General features: G+C 45.1%; 1 protein-coding gene across 1 annotated transcript in view; it reads left to right on the top strand.

The window, feature by feature from the left end:
• The window catches only part of NIF3L1 (NGG1 interacting factor 3 like 1), a 278,588-nt gene that overhangs the window by 184,353 nt on the left and 73,745 nt on the right, over positions 1-20,490 (top strand). The window contains exon 5 of the mRNA XM_069651734.1: positions 681-819. Within this exon, the coding sequence (XP_069507835.1) occupies positions 681-819 (139 nt within the window). The remainder of the gene's footprint in view (positions 1-680; positions 820-20,490) is intronic.

Below are 20,490 nucleotides of genomic sequence, written 5' to 3'. Positions count from 1 at the left end.
ACTGACTGCGCTGTGGGATGTGCCCTCTTCCTCCCCCCCACACCCTCATCAAAGGTGTGCGGGTTGAGGGGTATTAACATGGATAGACTTATTTACAGTGCATTTATAGAGCACACAATAAAAATACAGAGCACACGTTCATGTCCAGATGGGGGAGAAGAAGGGGTAAGTGGAGAGGGAGAGGAAGGAGAGTGAATGAATATGGTTAATAATCTTGGTTCCTTAGGCATGGTCCCGGCTCCTGTGTTTGCTAGATTATTCTCAATTCACCCTCCCTATCTCATTGCCCAACCTTCCCAAAAAAAGAATGGGCCACAGGGCTCATTCTCCATTTTGTCTCTTGAACGTCTGCTCTGTTTATATGCACGCGTACAGACAACCCCACGCACGCGTACCAACCACGCATACACACGCCTGTGCACACATGGTTATTAGTCCAAGAATTGCTCAACTCTTCGATTATAGGAAACTAATACCTAAACGCCACACGGCATATTGTGCTCTTTAAAACGCTTACTGTGTAAATCCGCTTTGTGTAGCATTTCAATTCACTATGTAATTCGTTGTTCTGTGAATTCCCGTTTGTGATACACTGAGAGTACAATTCCACCTGTCAGTTGTCCTTCGAGTCGGAATGTGTTGGTCGCTTCTCACTAGATGGAATGCCTTCATCTTTACAGCCGCTGTTGCCAAACACTGGGATGGGACGCCTGTGCACTCTGACCGAAACAGCCAGTTTGAAGACAGTTGTGGAACGCATCAAAAAATATCTGGGATTGCCTCATCTTCGCCTGGCACTTGGCGTGGGAAGGACTTTAGGTAAGAGTTTCGTTCTCATGTATGTTTAGTACTCGTGACTTGTGGCCAGCAGCTTTCCTTTCATTGAAAAAGTTGTATATGTTGCCGAAAAACTATAAAGTGAAACTTTAATTGGTGATAATCATTTTGAGATCATAAACCCATACTTTATGGATGGTAAACCAACCCTGTGACGTTCTCTATCTAACTGCGTAATCTGTATGTTTCTGCTTCAAAGTCACTTTGAGGTGTAAACACATTGCGAATGGGTGATAATTCCCCTCCTGGTGTGTGTAAAAAGCCATATTGGTTATCCATGGTTGCACAGTGTGCTATACTCTACATTGCTTCCGGTTGTGCTAATTCTAATATGTGACCTCGTTGCCAGAAGCCTTGCGGGTCTACGGTGTCACTTTTCATCAGTCTCTCTGCAATGGGCCACATAACATGTAATTGTACTGTACTTCCAGTCATTTTACACCATGAAACTCCATATCTGCCCACAATCTTGTCTACTGCTCTATTCTACTACCTATAAAAAGGCGGACCCTCTGCACTTTTTTTATTTGCATTTGTTTTTATGAATCTGGCCCAAACCTTTATTTGGACTTCAAGTATCAGTAATTTATTAACGTAACAAGAGATTTCTCTTGGGGCGTCACACTAATAAACTAGAAACCAACTGGTGAGCGAGGTCTCGGTTTGGTCAAGTCTTTGGTCAAGATGTCTTTAGTTGGAACAGTCACTCCCAGGTTCCCTTTTGTGAGTGGCACAAATACCACGTGTTAAGTGCTTGCAATGTTTCCTCGGACTGTTGAGATGGATTTCCAAAATCTGCTCAAGGATAGGATTTTTGGGAGGCCACCCTATTATGGTTATCACAGAAGAGACTGAGGCGCAAATTTTATTTGAGCTTGTAATTTGGCGGCGGGAGCCATTTCGTTAACACTTCAACCGCTCCCGGCTGCCAAATTTTCAACATTTGCACGAGTGTAAAAGGGTAGAGAAAAAGGCAATGTACAAGCATGTACGCCGCCTTTTGCACTGCCCCGTTCAAATAGAGAGAACGCTGCCGGCTATGTATGCATGGCTGCGTTTATAAGGGACCCCCATAGAATCCGCCAGATTTTTGCTGGTGCTCAGCGTTTTCGCCGGGATGAAAATGCATGCCTGCACAAAAGCTGGAGGATTTTTATGGCAGAGAGAAGGAAATTGTTGGAAACGCAAGTTGCATTCTGACCCCCCCCCCCCCCCCCGCCATAAAAATGTCGGAAAACGGGGCGTGACATAAATGAAAAATCAGCTCCTGAGAGTTTAGCCAAACCCATTGTGAGGGTGATCTAGGGTTACAGTGAGTCCACATAGAGTAACACCAATAATTCTACTTAGACAGGTAAATCTACAATAGTTTTAGGCCTTTACACACTAAGCAAGTAAAACATTTAGTCAAATATTGACTCACCAACACTCATGAACCCATCAGAGAAATAGAATAGCATTTGATTCAATAACCAGTGTAATACAGGAAAGTACTAAGATGCATTTAGAAATAGGAAGACACTTCAGGACAATCCTAGAACAGCATCCCTAGCACTTATAAAGTCCATCCCATAGATGGTTTGGTGCCTTGCGCCCAAAGGTCTCCAGTTGGCAGTGCGAGTGGTTATGAATAAAATTGAATGAACCTTTGCGATTTTATTTGGATATGCTGTGTTGAATAATAGAATTGCATAATATTTTGGATTTTAAATGCTTTTAAAGTGTTGAACACTTTTTTTTTTATCCGCCGTTCCTTCACAAGTACAAAAGTACTATATTTTGCTTTTTGCCATTTTTGCACAAATATGAAAGTATATTTTCCACTGCTATCTTTGCATAAGTACAAAAGTATATGTATATTCTATTTTGTACATCTTTGAACTATGGCCAAAAGGAAAACTCCAGTGGATATGTCCCCTGACCTAAACAGGAAAAAAACCTGCCTATATCAGTAAATTGATAAGTGAGGTAAATGTTCTTTCCTAAGAAATTGAGGTCCTTTTAAAAGACATCCCTACCAATGGGTATCGGGTAATAATGTCTCCATACATAATGTCACCGGGAAAAGCCATTGGCGACATTATATATGGTGATATTATGTATGGGGACGGGTTGCGGGATGTCCCCTGCCAAATAATGAGGGAGTTTCAGGGGTGTCCCCCCGCATGTTCAATGTAATAATGTTTCTGCAAAAATCAGCAACTTTTTTGTCAGGACACATTTTTGCAGGGACATTATTTCATGGAACCTACCAGTGTTTCCAATGTTGCCCCCATATTCTTTAAAAAAATACCCGAAGGTTCAAAACCCTGCAGTATGTATTGAGGAGCTTGGTGTAGTCCCTATATCCAGAGCGCCCATACATGTACCATTCTCTATCCCCAACAAAAAATATTTGGGGGGTGGGAGCTGCCCACCAATCCCCCTTTCCGTATCCCACCCAAACCCCCAGTCCATATTATAAAAGAAATTCTTGGACCTGGTATGGTGGCGATAGGGAGGGGGACAAACCAACAAGAGGGAAGCAGATATGAGTTGACAGTCCCTCAAGCTTGTCTACCAATATGTTATGTTATGTTAAAGGTACTTATATAGCGGAATTGGTCCCCAGGCACTCTGGGGGATCTGTAAACGAGAAGGTGGGAAGGGTTAGTTAGGCGAAGAGGGAGTAGGATAGTGAGAGGGGTGGTATGCTGTTGGCAGCTTCAATTCGGTGGACACTGTGTGCTGAGCTTTGGTGCAAGTATTGGATCAGTGTCAGTCCGTGTGTGCTGTTGGTGCAGCTTGTGTGTTGCGGTGTGGTGAAGTGTGTGCAGCTTGTTGTGCGAGAGATGGTTGTGTCATTTTTTCAGTGATATAAGTATGCAGAGAGTTTGAGCTTGTATTGGTAAGTGGGTTATATAACATTTAACATGCTGACCTACATAGTTCCGTCTAAGTGTGACAGATGCTAACATTCACAATCCTATCTAGATACGGCCCAGGCTAGCGTCCACAATTTCATCCAGCTGTGACACTTGTTAACATTGTTTAGTATGTTAAGATGCAATGCAAGGCAACATTTTCAATTCTGTCATGGAGAGATTTGGGCTGGTGGTCAATAACCTTTCTAAGCATGCATGGGCCAAGACTATGGCAGTCTATGTTATGGAAATGTAAGGTAGAGTGGCGGGGGCTTTCTGGTGTAGAGTAATTGCTCTACACCCCACCCATGCCACACGTACGGTTTTTGTTGGTGTCGGGTAACTGCTGGCTTCTCAGGCTTCCCCTGCAGACACATCTTGGAGCCGCCAATGAAGGAGCCGCACTTGGCCTTGTGGCCCTTAGCCGCAGGGGCTACCCTGGGAGGGTCAGTTATGTCCTTCGGGTAGACCAATCAGGGCAGGGGGCGGTCTGGGAGGCGGAGGGGCTCGTGTCGGGGAGGGGGAGCAGGGTGGGGGAGAGCAGGCAAGATGGGGCCTCAGATGGCCTGAGGGCACAGGTGTTTAATCCCAAAGGCCCAAAAGATGGCAGCAAGAACGCTCGGCCCACGGGGACACACTCGCCTGGCTCTGGATGAAAATATAAATATGAGACCCTTTTGCTGTATCGTGCACTGGCAACCAGGATCGGGACCCATGCTCACCCCCAATGGGTGGGTTTTCTACCACTCCTGAGGCATTTCCTGCATCTGAATTTTCTCTTTATACGGACAAGGAAAGGGATCTTGGTCCCGTACCCAGATTAGCAATGGATTTGGTTTCGCCCTTGGTCCCCTGTGTTATAGACTGTACTCTGAGCAAATCCTTGCGGAGGGTGATAAATATCTTAACAAAGAACAAGAGGTTAGGTCAAGATTGGACCCTTGTTACTGCTGCCTAAATTGCAAAGCGTTAATTGCTGACATTCGGGGTACTATGGGAAAGATTTTCATCCATTTAACTAATATAGCTGCACACCTAGAGGATGAAAGAGAGCAGGGTAGTGGTAAATACGACAAAGGTTGTGCTCTTTCACTCCCTAACCCTCAACGTCTGGTTGGTAGTCCTCCTGAAGCATGTTTGCCTCCCCTTGCACAGAAGGGAAAACAAAATGGCAAAAGGACAATATACCTGACGAATATCAACGAAAATGGAATGCAAAATCTGAAAACTTCCCAGTAAAATATATTGGTAGAGAGGTCAATCCAGAGGATAGATTAAGAGCAAGGTAAATACCTAGCCCTATTATGGCATCTACACTTTCTCGTATTGCAAGACTAGCTCAAACTCTGACCCTATAAGCCCAAGGACACAATTAAAAGGGACTACATAATATATGACAAATGTGAAGAAATTACACCAAAGTACAAGGGGAAAATCATGACTCCCTCAAAAACAATGTCCTGCACTGGATCCGGCATGTTAAAGGATGCTTGTCGGTGATTAATTCTGACATTACCACCATATCCAGACACCCGGATCCTATAGTTTTGAGATATGACTATATTAAAGTAACCCTGATCGCAGACTATTTGAGGTAGCAATTACATTCTGTAGAATATCGAATGTATCCCTATATGAATTATTTTCCTGAGGCCAAACCCTTGTGCTCTTCCGAGTGCTACCAAGATCGCACATTGAGGACAGAAAGTAGGGTATCTTATTGAATTTACGGTGCATGTGTAAGGCGCTATATAAATAAACTATCATATCATATGATCCTAGAGGATGAAGCTTGGGGGAATCCCAGCCCTTTCTTCCCATCCACCCCAGCATTTGTATCATTTTTGCTGGGGATATACGTCTCATTATGTATACTCTTGGCCTACGGCCTGTAATGGATGCTCTGTCCATGACTACACAGCCCACCCGACTTTTAGGCTACTGATAAAGCCAGTAGTATTGACTATGTTTTGCTATCCTTGAACCTCTGGGCCCAAATTGAAAAATGTAAGATAATTGAGCGAGTGGAAAGTGACCACGATCCACTTAAGTTTCAACAAGGATGTTTATTGGCATAACTCCCTCGATTCTTCACATTTATCCCCAGAAAAGTGGTACCTTAGCTTTGAAATCAATAAAATGGACAATTAATTTTGGTGAGGAAATTCTTCCAAAAATGTATCAAGCCATAATACTACTTGTGGAAGAAAAAGAAAACTCCAGTCTTACACACATTGACTCTACAATACATTGGTGGTATCAGTGTCTCTGTTACTAACTACGGGCCAAGGGCTCAAGACCTAAAATGGTAATGGTTGGTATGACCGAGAATGTAGAGGAGCAAAAGTTGCCCTTGTGAAGGCAATCAAAAATCAAAACTATAGAAACGGGGAAGAAGTGTGCACCTTGAGAAATGAATATAAGGCACTGTTGGAAACAAAAAAGTTCAAACCTATGGAGGACCAGTGGACGGCATTGTTTTATGCAATCCAGACACGAAACACAAAGTAATTCTGGCATATGGTGATCTGGCCCAACTATAAATAAGAGACCGAATATGGGCCACATTGCCCCAGAGGCATGGGTAAAGCACTTTGAACTATTCTTTCTTTTTTTTTTTTTACTTTAGTTTTTATTTTCATTTTCTTCGGAAAACAGACTGTCCAGAATACAGGTTTAACACCTTAGAATTTCTTTAACTTGCACGCCCCCCACCCCACACATGACACTGAATGTTCTACTTGTCGGGATAACGCATCAAATACAAATGGTTACAGCTCGGGGGTACAACACATTTTGGCGGCAAGGGTTTCTTCCAGAAACTTTGTAAGAGACAAAGTTAATCATAGCGTTTTACTTCAGAGAGAATAGCCCGCCGGGAGCTGAAGTTCACTGCCCCATTTCAGGAGGAAGCGACCCCAGTCTACATGCAATGTTTCAACGCAATCATTTACCATAGCAGACCACTTTTCATAAGTGAAATAAAACCACAGTTTGTACATCCACTCTTTTTTGGAGGTTGGGGCCTTGTCCTTCCATTTTTGGGCCACGGCCACTCTCCCCGCTCTCATCATGGCTTCACTTAGTTTAGGAAAATGCGCCTCATTACTATCCTCATCTGCAACACCAAGTAGTATCTGCACGGGGTGCAAATATGGGGCTTTCCCCACCATGTCATTGATCCAGCTAAGGACCTCGGACCAGTAAACCTGTATTCTAGGGGAAGCCCAACACATGTGGAACCACATGCCTACTTGGCCACACTCCCTGGGGCAGAGAGGCGAAGCACCCACAAACATTTTGGACAGCCTCAGGGGTGGTAGGTGCCACCCATGCAGAATTGTTAAGTTATGTTCCATTGCTGAAGTGTATAGATTGCCACCAAACATGAGTTTGAAAATCTTATTCCAATGGTTGTCAGAAATTTCCCCACCCGTCTGTTCCACCCAGTGACCCTTGAAGTTCAGTAGTCCCTCTAAGACCAACATAACCATCACCTTGTATAGCTTGGAGAGCACCCCCTTTCTAGTGGCGGCTCCATTAATCACTTGTTCGAAAGGAGTAAGGGGACGCAAGACTTTGGAGCACCATTTTGGTTCGGACAAAATCCCCTTCAACCGTAGGTACCTATACTCAGCCTATGTGCACAAAGAGTTTGTCAGGGATTCGTAGTCTCTAAAGTGACCCTCTGTGAACAGTTCCCCCGCCGTTTCCAGCCCTCAGTCAGACCATAATTGAGTGTGTCGGAACCCCCTACTACCGATGTCCAGCAGAGCTCCCCATAGTGAACTCAGAGGGCGGTCATGAAGTGAAAAGGTAATTGAACTTGCACTTCCTCCAGAGCTAACACAGTACTGCGTGAGGTGGGTGTTTCTTAGCATTGTCGGAATGGCTTTACTCTGGGATCATAACTAGCCTCTGACTTTCTTTGGATGGGTATATATAAGTTCTCTATATAAGACCAGTATGTACCTAGCTCATCCCTCAGGTGTTCCAACATGATCCGCAACTGAGATGCCTTGTGGTATAACTGGAAGTCGGGGAGTCCAAAGCCCCCAAACTCTCTGGGTAGGGTGAGGGCAGAGCTTTTGATTCTGGGTTTCTTCCCCCTCCAGACACATTCAGATCTGCAAAAAGGGGTGTGGGAATGCCGTAGGGAGGGCTGTGAATAGGTAAAGCAACTGTGGCAGGATATTCATTTTTACTGACACCATACGACCAAACCGCGTTAAGGGGGCTCATCTCAACAGGTCCGCTCTAATTCTCTCTACCATGGGGTCGAAGTTCATCACCATCTGCCTCGAGAGATTTCGAAGTAGGGTAATCCCTAGGTAAGCCGTGGCTGAGTTCTCCACTCTCAACCCACAAAAGTGTTTTTTACCTCTGGATTCAAGGTAGTCGCCCCCAATCGCCATTACAATTGACTTTACGTTTATTTTCAGGCCTGAAAAATGACCAAACTCCTCAATTTGCTTCAGGAGCTCTGCTAGGGATTTGCCTACCTCTGTTAGATAATACAGTATGTCATCCGCAAATAGGGAGAGTTTGAAGTTGGCATCCTCACACTGTATTCACCTTATTTCAGGGTTTTCCCTGATTGCGATAGACAGTGGCTCCATCATCATTGCATATATGAGGGGGAATATCGGGCACCCTGCCTCGTTCCTCTGGATGGGTGGAACAGAGTTGAGACTACCCCATTTACTGCGACCCTCGCCATGGGACCGTTAAACTGGGCTGAGATCCACTGCCTAAAGTTATGTACCACCCCCATCTTTTGCAACACCTGACCCATGTATGCCCATTCCACACAGTCGAAAGCTTTCCTAGAGTCTGTGGAAACCAGATAGGTGTTCCGACCCCAGTGTTGTGCCTCGCCCATTAGGTCAATTGTTTTATGTTGTCCGAGCCTTGACGGCCCGGGATAAATCCCACCTGGTTGCCGTGAATTAGGGAGGGCATCACAGGGTGGAGTCTATTGGAGAGTCCTTTCGCCAAGATCTTAACATCAGTGTTTAACAGCAAAATGGGGCGATATGATTGACATTGGGATGGATCTTTGCCTTCCTTAGGGATTACTATAATTAGGGCCAAGAGCATGGAGTTCGGGAGGTCTGCGATTTCAAAGATATTGTTGAGCATTTTGGCCATAAAGGGAGCTAAAATGGACGAAACATTTTGTAAAATCGAACCGTGAACCAGTCGTCCCTTGGCGTGATACCCACCTTCATTATACCGATCGTGTCGATTATGTCCTCTTCCATAATGGAGGGCCTCAATTACCTCCGTTTTATCAGGGGAGAGGATTGGAGCCCTCACCTTTCCATTCGGTTTTGTAGAGGGTTTCCTAATGGACGAGGAAACTCTCTGCTATTTGAGCATTTTCAAATTGTTTAATTCCATCCGTTGGATGGATTGCAACAACTCTTCTAGAAAGTCTTTGTTCCCTCAATCTCCAGGCTAGGATTCTATCGGCTGAGAATGAAAGCATGTATTGCTACATGCCAACCCTTAGTGCACTCCTAAAGGGATTACCATCCCAAATCTGTTAATGTCGACAGTTTGTGGGGTCTAATTGGAGTCCCACAGCTAGTAGTTTAAAGTATAAGTACCATGTAGTTCCTTGTGTTTAAGATAACTGTACTCAGGTTGGGGGGGAGAGACCAAACCTAATTGGCTGACCCCGAGTTTTAAAATATTGTACATTAAACTCTAAATACTGTTGAAACCGTGAATAGATTCAAAAGGAGTAGATTCAAAACAATCGCAAATGATTTAAAAGAGTAACAAGTCAATTTGACCAATTCAAAAACACAATATTCTGCATAGGTAAAATAGACCCTTCTATGGGTTTTTTTTAATAAATAACGGCTGTTCTTTTTCAAACAAATAATACTTCTTCAAAGAAACTCTTTTTCAAAGAAATAGGCATTACTTCCTAAACACAAACTGGGTAAAACATAACGAGTTTACATCACAGGCTTTGTTTTTTCACAATCTCAATTGCGCAGTCTTCTTTACAATATGTAATTGAGAAGTCCCTTCTTGGTTCTAAAAGTCAAAATAAAGTTCTTTGGTTTGAAGGCACCAATCCAAATTAGTATCAGGATTTTTCAAAGTATTGTCAACGCGTTTCGGACTTTACAACAGTCCATCTTCAGGGCCAATGATACTATTTGTTCCAGAGATGTATGTGTTCATACTTTAAATTCCTAAGGCAAAAAAATGCAGAAAAATGTTCTACTGTTAATTTAGTTTAGCTAACTCAATGTTGTCTTTTTTAACTAGAACCATTGTGAAAAAAATTACATTTAACGCACCTCTTTCTTCTATGCTGGTAGAACCTCTATTTTTGGTCCTTAGACCCACCCTGCTGGTGGGTTTGATTGTGCCCAAATCCACTCTGTATGTCCTACACTCCCCCTCAGAAGAACGTTTCTGAAATAGATGCAGAAAAAACGTGGATTCAGTATACTCTTATTTGGGGACTCTAAAGCTGCATTTGATCAACCTCTCTTCCTATTTGTTCATGCTATAAGCACCTTTGTGCGTGGTAAGCACTTTTGTGTGGGGATAGATATAATCTTTCAACCCTCCCTCCTTGGTTTGTTAGTCGTCCTCCTATTCCCTGTATCTGGATGGTAGCGACGTCCTTAAAGGTGTGTCTAAAAAAGCAGGTACAGGTAAACCTCCAACTTGCCTCTATGGATGTGTAACGAGCTATCATATATTAACATAAATATATCAGTTACCTTTGTATGCAGGGCGGGTGTTATAATCGAATCCTTCGGTGTCTGGATCGCGAGTGAATTTCACCCTCTGCTTGTTCTTCTTGTTGCTGATAGATTTTTATCCATCAGCGGTGATTTTTGGATACCGAGGCTTGAGCCTCATTACTCCATCTTCTCAGGTTGAGTGTGTAGTCGTGGGTTTGTATTCTTCTTGGTCTGTGTGGTCTTGTCACAGTAGGGCTGGTTTCACAGGGTCTTCGCAGTGATGGGCCGCGGGTAGCGGTCGAAGGGGTTTGCAGTGGTGGCAGTGAGTCTTCTGATCAGAGGGTTTGGGTTCTGATCCAGTTCTTGGCAGAAGTTCTTACTCCGCTTCGCTAGATGTTCATCCAACATCTCGATGTCCAGGTCTCTGTGAAGGTCTGCTATCCTTGTGAAGATTGGAGCTCCAGACGATATCCGCAGGGCCTTGTTTCTGGACTATCTGAAGTGGTCGCTCATGGCAGGTCATCCATGCTGGGGGAGGCATAAGTCAGGGTTGGTCTGATGATCGTCTTGTAGACGTTGATCTTTGTCCGGAGGGGCATGGACTTGCTCTTCAGGAGTGGGTACAGCGCTGCCATCTTTCCTGTTGCCTTCTGCTGAGTATTTTCGATGTGGCTTTCCCAGTTGAGTTTGCTGTCCAGGGTCACACCGAGGTAGCGGCTGCTGCTCTCCCATTTGATGGTCTCCCCGTTAAGGCTGATGTGTGGGTGCTCCTTGATCTTCTTTCTGGTGAACAGCGTTGCAGTTGTCTTGCTGGTGTTGAGTTCTATCCGCCAGTCGCTGTACCACTTTGCGATGGTATCCAATGAAGCTTGCAGGTTCTTCGCCACTTCCTTTTCGCTGAATGACTGGGAGATAACTGCAACATCGTCTGCATACAGCGCCAGGTTCGTCTTGTGGAGATCTGTCGGGATGTCGTTGGTGAAGAGGTTGAACAGGAAGGGCCCGAGGTTCGATCTCTGTGGCACGCCTGCTCGGATGGGATGTAAAGAGGACATCTCAGACCGCATGGCGACATGGAAGGTGCGGCCTCCCAGGTAGCTTGCAATCGTCTTCACCAGGTAGTTCGGAAATCCCAGGCCAATCATCTTGTGCAGCAGTCCCTTGTGCCAGACTCGGTCAAATGCTTTGGCGACATCCAGGAAGACGATTCCTGTGGACTTCTTGATGTTGAATCCGTGGCTGATGGTGTCCACCACTCTCAGTAGCTGATCGTCGTTGCATGCTCCTTTCGAAATCCAAACTGTTCCTTTGTTAGTAGATTTCTTTCGGAGGTGAAGTCGTTGAGTCGAGCGAGGAGGACCTTCTCCAGGAGCTTCGATAATCCAGAAAGCAGGCTGATGGGGCGGTAGTTTGCTGGATCCCTCAGTGGTTTGCCGGCCTTTGGAAAAACGATGACCCTTGCTTTCCAGGAACTCGGGAAGTGCTGGAGCCTCATGCATGCATTGAAGATCTCTGTGAGATGTTCCATTGATGCTGGTGGGAGGTTCTTGATTGCCAGGTTGGTTATTCCGTCGCTCCCCGGTGCCTTGCCGTTCCCCAGCTTTTCTGCAAGTCCTGCTACCTCAGAGCTTGTGCACTCCTTGATGTCTTCTGCTCCCAGCCCGGTTCCGTGATCTGCGAGGTACTTCTCAACTGCTTCCTCCACTCCGTCTGAGAGCCTACTTACCTTGTTCGGGGTGAACGAAGCCTCCAGTGTCTCGGCAAGGACCTCTGCCTTGTCCTTGTTGCTGCATGCAAGGTGGGTTCGTCCCTGGATTGGTGGGCTTGGCTCCTTCTTCCCAGTCAGGCGACGAGTCATTCTCCACACCGAGTTGTCCGCCTCCTTCAGCTTGGCTGTTGCTGACTCCCACTTCTCTCCACGGTGCTGTCGGATCTGTTCCCGCAGGCGTCTTGCGAGCGTGTTGTACTTCTGCAGGAGATCAGGTGTGCGGAGCTTCTGCCACTGTCGTCTGGCGCGGTTCTTGTCGGCGATTGACTGTTGGATGCCTCTTGGTAGGGCGTAGATGGAACATCTGGTTGTCTTCTGCTTCGGAACACTGCTCCTGATTGCCTCCTGGACTGCTGTCGTGAAGGCTTCCACGGCCCTGTTGATATCATCCATGGTGCTCAGCGGGGTTGGAGTGACCTTGCTGTTCAGCTCTTCTGAAGTTGTACTTCTCGGCCTGCTGGTAGGGTTCCATCTCATCTCCCACAGTGATTGCTACTGGATTGTGGTCCGAGGTCAGCTCCACCAGTGTTTCCAGCTCCACAGAGTGTTGCAGGTTCTTCAGTAGCACGATGTCCAGCACATCTGGGTTGTGGCTTGCTACACCTGGGTAGTGCGTGGGCTCAGTCGGGCCTGCTACCACACAGTCGTTCTTCCTGGAATACGCCAGCAGTGTCCGTCCCCTCTGGTTGGCAGTCCTGGAGTTCCAGCATCGGTGCTTGGCATTGAGGTCTCCTCCGATGAGTGTCGGAACCGTCGAATCCAGCAAAGCATCCAGGTCTCGGAGATCCAGCTTTGCTTTCGGGGGGCAGTAGGTTGCGATCAGTCGGAGTGGTCCTGTTGCAGTCTTGACTTGCACTCCAGTGGCTTCAATGCTTCTGAGGGGTGGGAGTGCAATCTCATGGTGGTCGATCGTCATCTTCACTATCACTGCTGTCCCCCCTCCTTTGGCTCCTGTAGGTCGGTCGGTCCGGTACACTCTGTGGTTCGCCAGGCTCAGCTTCTGGTTTCCTGAATTTCACCCGATCGTGGTTTCGTATATGTGTACTGTTCGTACATAACTGCGCATGCGCAGATGTGTGTCGCTTGTGTGTCAATGCGCTCTTGCAGGGCCGGAATAGCCGCTATTCGCCCGCGCATGCACGCGGAGAACGTTGGAGTTCTCATTGCTCATGCGCGGGGAACAGCGCAGGCGGCAGAGTCGGCCAGAAGCACCACCCGCATTTGCGCACTGTGCCTCGTGTCGACTCCGGAGCGCGTACACTACCTCCCGGCGCATGCGTGTGTTGTTTACTGCAGCAGATAAGAGATGTATGCTATGAATTCCTATATTTCACTGGCATTTAACGTTGGTGGAAAAATAGTAATAACTCCACGCCATACTTCTGATTATTGTTAGTTTTAAGAGGATCTGATTAGTGGCAAGAGTTCTTGTCGCCTTGAACATTGCACGGGTGAGTGCAGAGTAATGCACACAAAGGTCTGCCTGGGTCCCCGTCTATCCCATGCATAACTTTTCACGTTTGGGCACTAAGCCTATGGAGAATATAGATAAAAGGGTTCTAGTATTAAGGGATTCGGTACATGGCAAGAGTTCCTGTCGTTTGGGCCCCTACACGGGTGAGTGGGGGAGACGCAGACATAAGTCTGCTTGGGTCCCCAACTGTCCCATGCTGAAAAACAGAGCCAAGGTATTTAATAAATTACGAATGTGACCTTTTACCTCAGTATCTGCCGCTACCTATGTTTGCAGTTTAGGATGCAAAGTCAGAAAAAATATAACATCTCATGCTTGAATCAAACACATTTCTCAGCCATCGTTTGGCTGTAGGGAAAGCTTTGTCAATCTCTTAAATATGATCTGCAACAATTTATACAGTACCCATTTTTCATCAGAATTTACATATTGATGTCTTAAAAGTGACTCATTAAATCCAACTCTACATACATGCCTCTTAGGTTTTACAATGTCCCTCTGGTGTAAAGGTCTTAAAACATCCACCATGCACATTTTTCATCAGGGATTCTATCGGCTCCCTCCCCCTTCTTCATATACTTTTTTATTTTTTTTATTTACTTGTTTATAATCAAGAGCATTTGATTTTTACAAGACGTTGATGCGCAACATAGAAAAACACATTTTGTAAAAAAAGAAAGATTGAAACCAGTAGACTAAGTGCTTCACTAAAGAAACTTAATGTCCCAGCAGAAAAGAAAATCACTATTCATTGAATTACACTTGACTAGGTTGTAAATTCTGGTTTAGACTCAAAGCTGCTTCTAAGATCTTTACTGTCGCTATAGACCACTTAGTTCTGTCTCCTGCAATCAGACGGCACCACCATGTGCTTTCCTCTCGGAGTGATACATCGTACATCAAAGGGAGCAAATAGGCTTCCCGCAAGAATGCGGTTCTAGTGCAAGTCATGAGTAAATGTCTTATAGTTTCCACTGTATCTGGCTCCGAACAGAATCTGCAAGTATGAGCGTCAGTTTTCGTGCGGATTGCTATAATTTCCTGCGTCGGTAGCTGATTGAATCTTATTTTCATAAAAGTTTTCTGCATTTTTTTGTTGGGAAATTTTATGCAGTAGCTCATAGGTTGGTTAAGTTTATTTATTGTTGCTGGTAAATCAGCCAGGAGCTTGTTTTCTATTGTTTTTTCACCAGTTTGGATCCAATCTGCTTGTGCTATTTTTGCTTTGATTCTGTTGGGATTCACGATCAGGTCATCTGCTGAGCAAGCCAAATCTGCTAATTGTTTTGTAAGTTTTTGTGCGCAATTATTTAGTGCTCTACAACGGCCTTGGCTGAGCTCTATCTGGACCAGCTTATAGATTGGAAGGGTATCTGGAAGAATAATTTTCCGAAAGAGACGCATCTGACTTTGGCTAACTGATGCATGTAATGATAGTAAGCCCAATTCGCGTCTAACAGCAGCATTTGTGGAGGATTTGGGCAGACCCAACACGGCTTTCCATAGGTAGCCTTCCAGCTTTGTCCATATGGTATTATCGATGTTCAACACAGGGTCCATGCCGTAGATGATTGACGGAACTACCTTTTGTTTGTAGAATTGGATCGCTGGAAGAAGCGAGAATTTGCCATATTTCCGATCCACTAATTTCGTTTGGGTTGTCAGAGTTTTGATCTTTGTCCATAGCGCTGAATGGGTCGCACTTTCTGACCTTTTTGAATCTATCATCATTCCCAAATATTTCATAGTAGACACGGTTTCAAGCTTCGTGTTGTTCAAATACCAGTGGCCTTGGTGAATCGTTGTTTGACAACTTTTCCCCATCGTCAGTATTTTTGACTTATGGATGTTTATCTCCAAATCGTTGTCGCTGATATAGTTTGCCAAGTTCGTGAGTTGGCGTTGGAGACCTATTTGGGTTTGATCCATAAGGATCAAGTCGTCAGCGTATAACAATCTTGAAATTTCAGTATTGCCCAATTTGGGTGGAAAGGCTCTGACTGCCGGTTGTGTATGCTGGAAGTCTCCCATGAAGGCGATGAATAGGGCCGGAGCGAGCGGGCAGCCCTGTTTAACACCACGCTCTGATGGAAATTGGTCCGATAGCATCCCTTGCCGATTTAAGCGTACTCTTAGTTTGGTATCCGTATGTAATGCGAACACCGGGCCTAAGATCTTTGCTGGGCAGTTCCACGTTGTTAATTTCACCCACAGCTTTTGACGGCTGATCTTATCAAAGGCTTGTGTTAAATCAATGAACGCAATATAAACTGAAGGAGCACCGTTCTTGACATTATCCTTTATGATGTTCAAAATCAGGATGTTGATACTGGTGCTTGCGTTTTTAACAAAGCCCGTTTGGAATTTATCTAGACAGGGCGCTGATCTCGCCCAGTTGTGAAATCTAGTTAATAAGAGGGTCGCAAAGATCTTTCCCATGATGTCAAGCAGGGCGATGGGGCGGTAATTTGCTGGACTTTCTCTATTTCCCTTTTTAAAAATAGGTACTATTACCGCCTCAGTCCATGTTTTAGGTATTTGCCTAGTGATCGTACATTGCTTGAAAATGTTTGTAATTAAGGCGGTCCACTCCTCTGGGTGCTGCTTTAGATCTATATTGGTTAAACCATCAGGGCCGGGATCCCTAGAAGTTTTTAATTTCAAGATAGTCGCCAGAATTTCGTCGCAATCAGCCAGGTCTTCCCAAGATGATGTTGTGCAGCATGGAGATTTGTTTGAAGTTTGCGGGATAGGAGCAAATTGAGATGAAAAGAAGGTTATCCACGCCTGCTCTGATACGGCATTCGAAAGTTGATTGTTTGTCTCATCATCTTTATCTTTAATCAGGGACCAGAATTCTCTGGGATTTTTTGTTGTTAAGGTCTTTAGCATTTGCTCTGAGTCATTCTGGTACATTGCTGCTTTGTGTTGTCTCACCCAAGATTTGTATAATTTTGTGGCAGCTTTAGCGGAGTCCTTCTGTTCCTGATTTTTGGAGATTTTAGCCAGGCGGTTTAGTTTACGCATTTTATTTCGTTTCAGAACCAATTCAATATCATACTCATGTATCCCTTTTCCGTTGGGTCGATGACATGGACCTTTTTCTTTCCTATGCGGCAACAGCAAGGGCATGTAGTTTGGACTTCTTGTTGGGTCCGTCATTGTTTTGCTGAATACATCAAATTTTTTGGCGATTTCCTTTGTTTGTCGCTGTAAATTGGATTTTGCGACGACCTTCGCGCTACCTCCACCTCAAATGGATATACTTGCTTTGGAGTTGATTCTGACTCGAGAGTCATTATCAAGGGGTTGTGGTCACTAGATTTTGTTCTGTATACCTCAAAAGAATCAACAAAGGGGAGGAAAGAGTAGGACACATAAATGTGGTCCAATGTTGCTGACGTTTCAGCTCGTTCCCAAGTTGGAATTCAGGGAAGATGGCCTTGAGCTGATGCAAGGTTGTAAAATTTTCTTGAGTCCATAAAATCAGACCACAGCGCACCTCTCACAGCTGAGGGGCAGGGATAGGACGTGGCAGAAGTTTGATCGATTCTTGCATTCAAATCTCCACAAATTATGATGTAGTCAGTTTTCTCTTCAAAAAGGAATTTGTCTATAGTTTGCGCGATGTTATCAAGAAAATCCGTATTACTTATTCTCTGCGGGTTCCAATAGACGACGATTGCGAGGTTAGATTTCGTGTTGCTTCTCGATGGGGTTTCTATACGGAACCACTCCGCTAATAGGGCTAACATGCCATATGATTCGGCCACTTTCTTTCTAATAGAGATGCCTGATCCGATTTTGATTGCCGTTAGGATGCCTGAGGACGGTCTTCCAAATAAACCTTTAACTGCTGGAGAGATGTGTGTATCATATCCATCTAGCACTGGTGGTTCCATGAGCCATGTCTCCTGGAAACAGATGACATCAAAGTTGCTCAAGTCAAAAGCGTCTGGCTTGGTCAGATGATCATGACCCCTCGTGTTCCAAGAACACATGATACTCCTATTCCTGCAAGGACATTCCAGTTTTGAAAGTGCCGTAGGCGTCGCTGAATCTTTTAGTTGTTAATTTTGATGGTTTGGGTTTAAAACCTTTTTTAACCATCTCCAGGGCCCCGATGGTTCGCGCTTTTTATTGTGGGGCCACTCAGCACTTTCGTCAGTAGACTCTGGATGCTTATGATTTTTCCCCCATCTGGGATTTGAACTCCAGTTGCCATCATATTGGAATTTTCGATGATTTGTATTGATGTTAGACGAATGTAGTCTCGATCTGAATCTCCCCCTGCTAAATTCGGGTTTCTCCCTAAAGGCAACTCTTCTATTGCCAACTGGCAGATCTGTAAAATTAGAGTGACTTTCCGATTGGTTTGCCACCGCGTTACTTGGAAGCGGAACATTCTTTACCGCAGGTTCAGACACGAGGATTTCTTCTAGCGAGAAGCCCAATTGAATCCGGGCCGCGGTCACATCTTCATCACCGTCTAGGTCCACAGGATTATTCACATGAAGGTAAGTTTTTGCCTTCCCGTCCCTATGGTAAGGCTCAACTAGTACAAGATCCGATGTTTTTAAATATTTCAATGCTGGTATATTAGTTAAGATTTTCAAGACCGTCTTTCTGTTCAGGACTAGGACATTTTTTCCAGGTGCAAGTTGTTGCATTTTATAGACTCGAGTAGATGTTGCTTTAGAGTCACACCGCCGCCTTGTCTCTAAGGGGGTCTTTGTTGCAGCATTTTCAGTTTTTGTCTTTTCAGAGATATTTTCATGTTGTTTTGGTCGTAAGTCCCGTTCTTTGGCGGAAGAATCCGCTGGTGCTTTTTCCCCCTCTTTACAGATGGCAACTTTTGTTTTGTTTGTATTTGAAGGTAAGGATTTACTCGCAATTTGTGGTTCTTCTGCATCATTTGCATTTAACTCTGAGCTCGTTTCCTCTTCATTCAAGTGAACCCTCAAGTCAAGGAGTGACGAGTTCTCCATTGAACCTTGCTCATTTGGTTTGGAAGTATCAAGTTTGATAATAGTTTGTTCAATTTCTGGATTGTTGTACACTGGGGCTTGAGGTGCCGCGTGGATAGTTACAATCTTTTCCTGAATTGGAACAGTTACTTTAGGAATTTTAAAGATTGATGGCGTTTTTGTGAGTTCTTTGCTTTTTTTCCCATTTAGAGGCGCAAAGATTGGACGCTGATTTCTTACGGTTTGGTTTATGTTTGCGCCTTTTGTTTGCAAGTCCTTTGGATTTAACAAGGGAAGATGTTCTAACTGAGAGTTTTGCATATTTTTCCCAAAATTTCTTACGGTACTTAATCTGGTAATTAAGGACTCAAGCCGGGTAAGCTTAGAGTCCCATTGTTTTTCTTTCTCCACGTTTTGTTGGTTTTGAGCGGTGATGAAACCTTCCAAGAATGTTACTTTTCTATTTAAGGTTGAGACAAGAGTTGAGGAATCCTTCATTGACTCGTTAATTGATTCATACAATTTTACAAAAGGTGCCAGGCCCACTGTTCTAGCGCACATGATTGTAACTAAGTCCGTTTTTTTTGTTTGTGTGTCTTTAGGTAGGTGACCTACCATGTCACTGGGTCTTCTGTTTCTCACCGGTGTTGAGGTGTCTTTTGGAGAGTCGTTGTATGGAAACTGTCTTCCAGATGCAAAATCTGATAGTATTGTTTTTTGCCCATACGAAGCCAGCACAGGTGGAACGGCTTTAAGAAGGGACTTGTTCCTTAAATCCGGTTGGACCGGTATTGGTGACGATGTCTTTCTTTGGTTATTTCCACTCGTTAGAGGGGAAATAGTTGCTGGTATTAATAGATTATTCCCCAGTCCTCCTCTCTCCGAACGATGTGGGGGCACGTCTTCGTCGAGGAGATTTATTGCCTCTGTTCATGCTCCCGTTTGACAAGAAATGATCCTGTTTCTTTGAACATCCCTGCCACCTCGACTGGTGGACAATGGAGTGGTTGACTGATCACACTGGACCTCAGCTGCACTATAGATGGTGGCCGCTATCTTTTCTTTTTGTGGCAGCACTGAGGGTAATTCCAGCGGGACATCAAGCATTTCTGCGTCGGAAAGTTCGATGTCTGTTTCTGGTATCCTCTTTGTTTGTTTAAAAAAGAATTCTTTGAGAGTGTGTGGTGTCGGGAGATTCTGAAGAGTAGATTTGACTAGGCTGCATTTTTTTTCTTTCTGGTTTGTAGCCCTTTTTTGTTGCTGCGAGCCGTGATCTAAATGTTCCCCCAATTCCTTTTCACTCTTTCTTGATAATGCTCTTTTTTTTAATAGCGCCATTGCAATTTCTCTTTTCTGGGCAATGAGCTCACAGGCTACGGCGTTTGGTCTGTTTCCCAGAGTTTGTCGGTCCAAGACTACCCATGGGCCCATTTTCATCAGTACAAGTGGTCACAAGAGACAAGACAGCCTGTTTTCTTGAGGCTAGGCTTTGCCACGAGGTGGCAGCAGAGAGGAGCTCCGCGTCAACATCGCCAGAGACTAACACAGGCTGAGGTTGAGAAGCAACGGCTTCCACCTGTGAGGAGACTTGGCGGCTTTGATGATCCGGATCCTTGGTGATAGAGGCGGGGGGCCCCGACACTCTCACCGATGGAGAGAGAGGTACGTGGGAGCCACAAACAACCCCCGCTGTCGACGTGGCGGCCCGCAAGCTGAGGACGGCCGCGCGGGGTCCTACGACTCCGCTTGGCTTGCTCTCACTCGCCGCGGCGGAGGCCCGCGGGGCGCCAACAGCCGACAGCGGCGGGCTCGTACTATGCGGCGG

This window comes from Ambystoma mexicanum, chromosome 3p (genome assembly GCF_040938575.1).
Source record: "Ambystoma mexicanum isolate Mex_15411 chromosome 3p, UKY_AmexF1_1, whole genome shotgun sequence".
NCBI classification, from domain to species: Eukaryota; Metazoa; Chordata; class Amphibia; order Caudata; family Ambystomatidae; genus Ambystoma; species Ambystoma mexicanum.
Note: the sequence above shows the minus strand (reverse complement) of the source record. Positions and strands in the feature narration are given on the sequence as shown.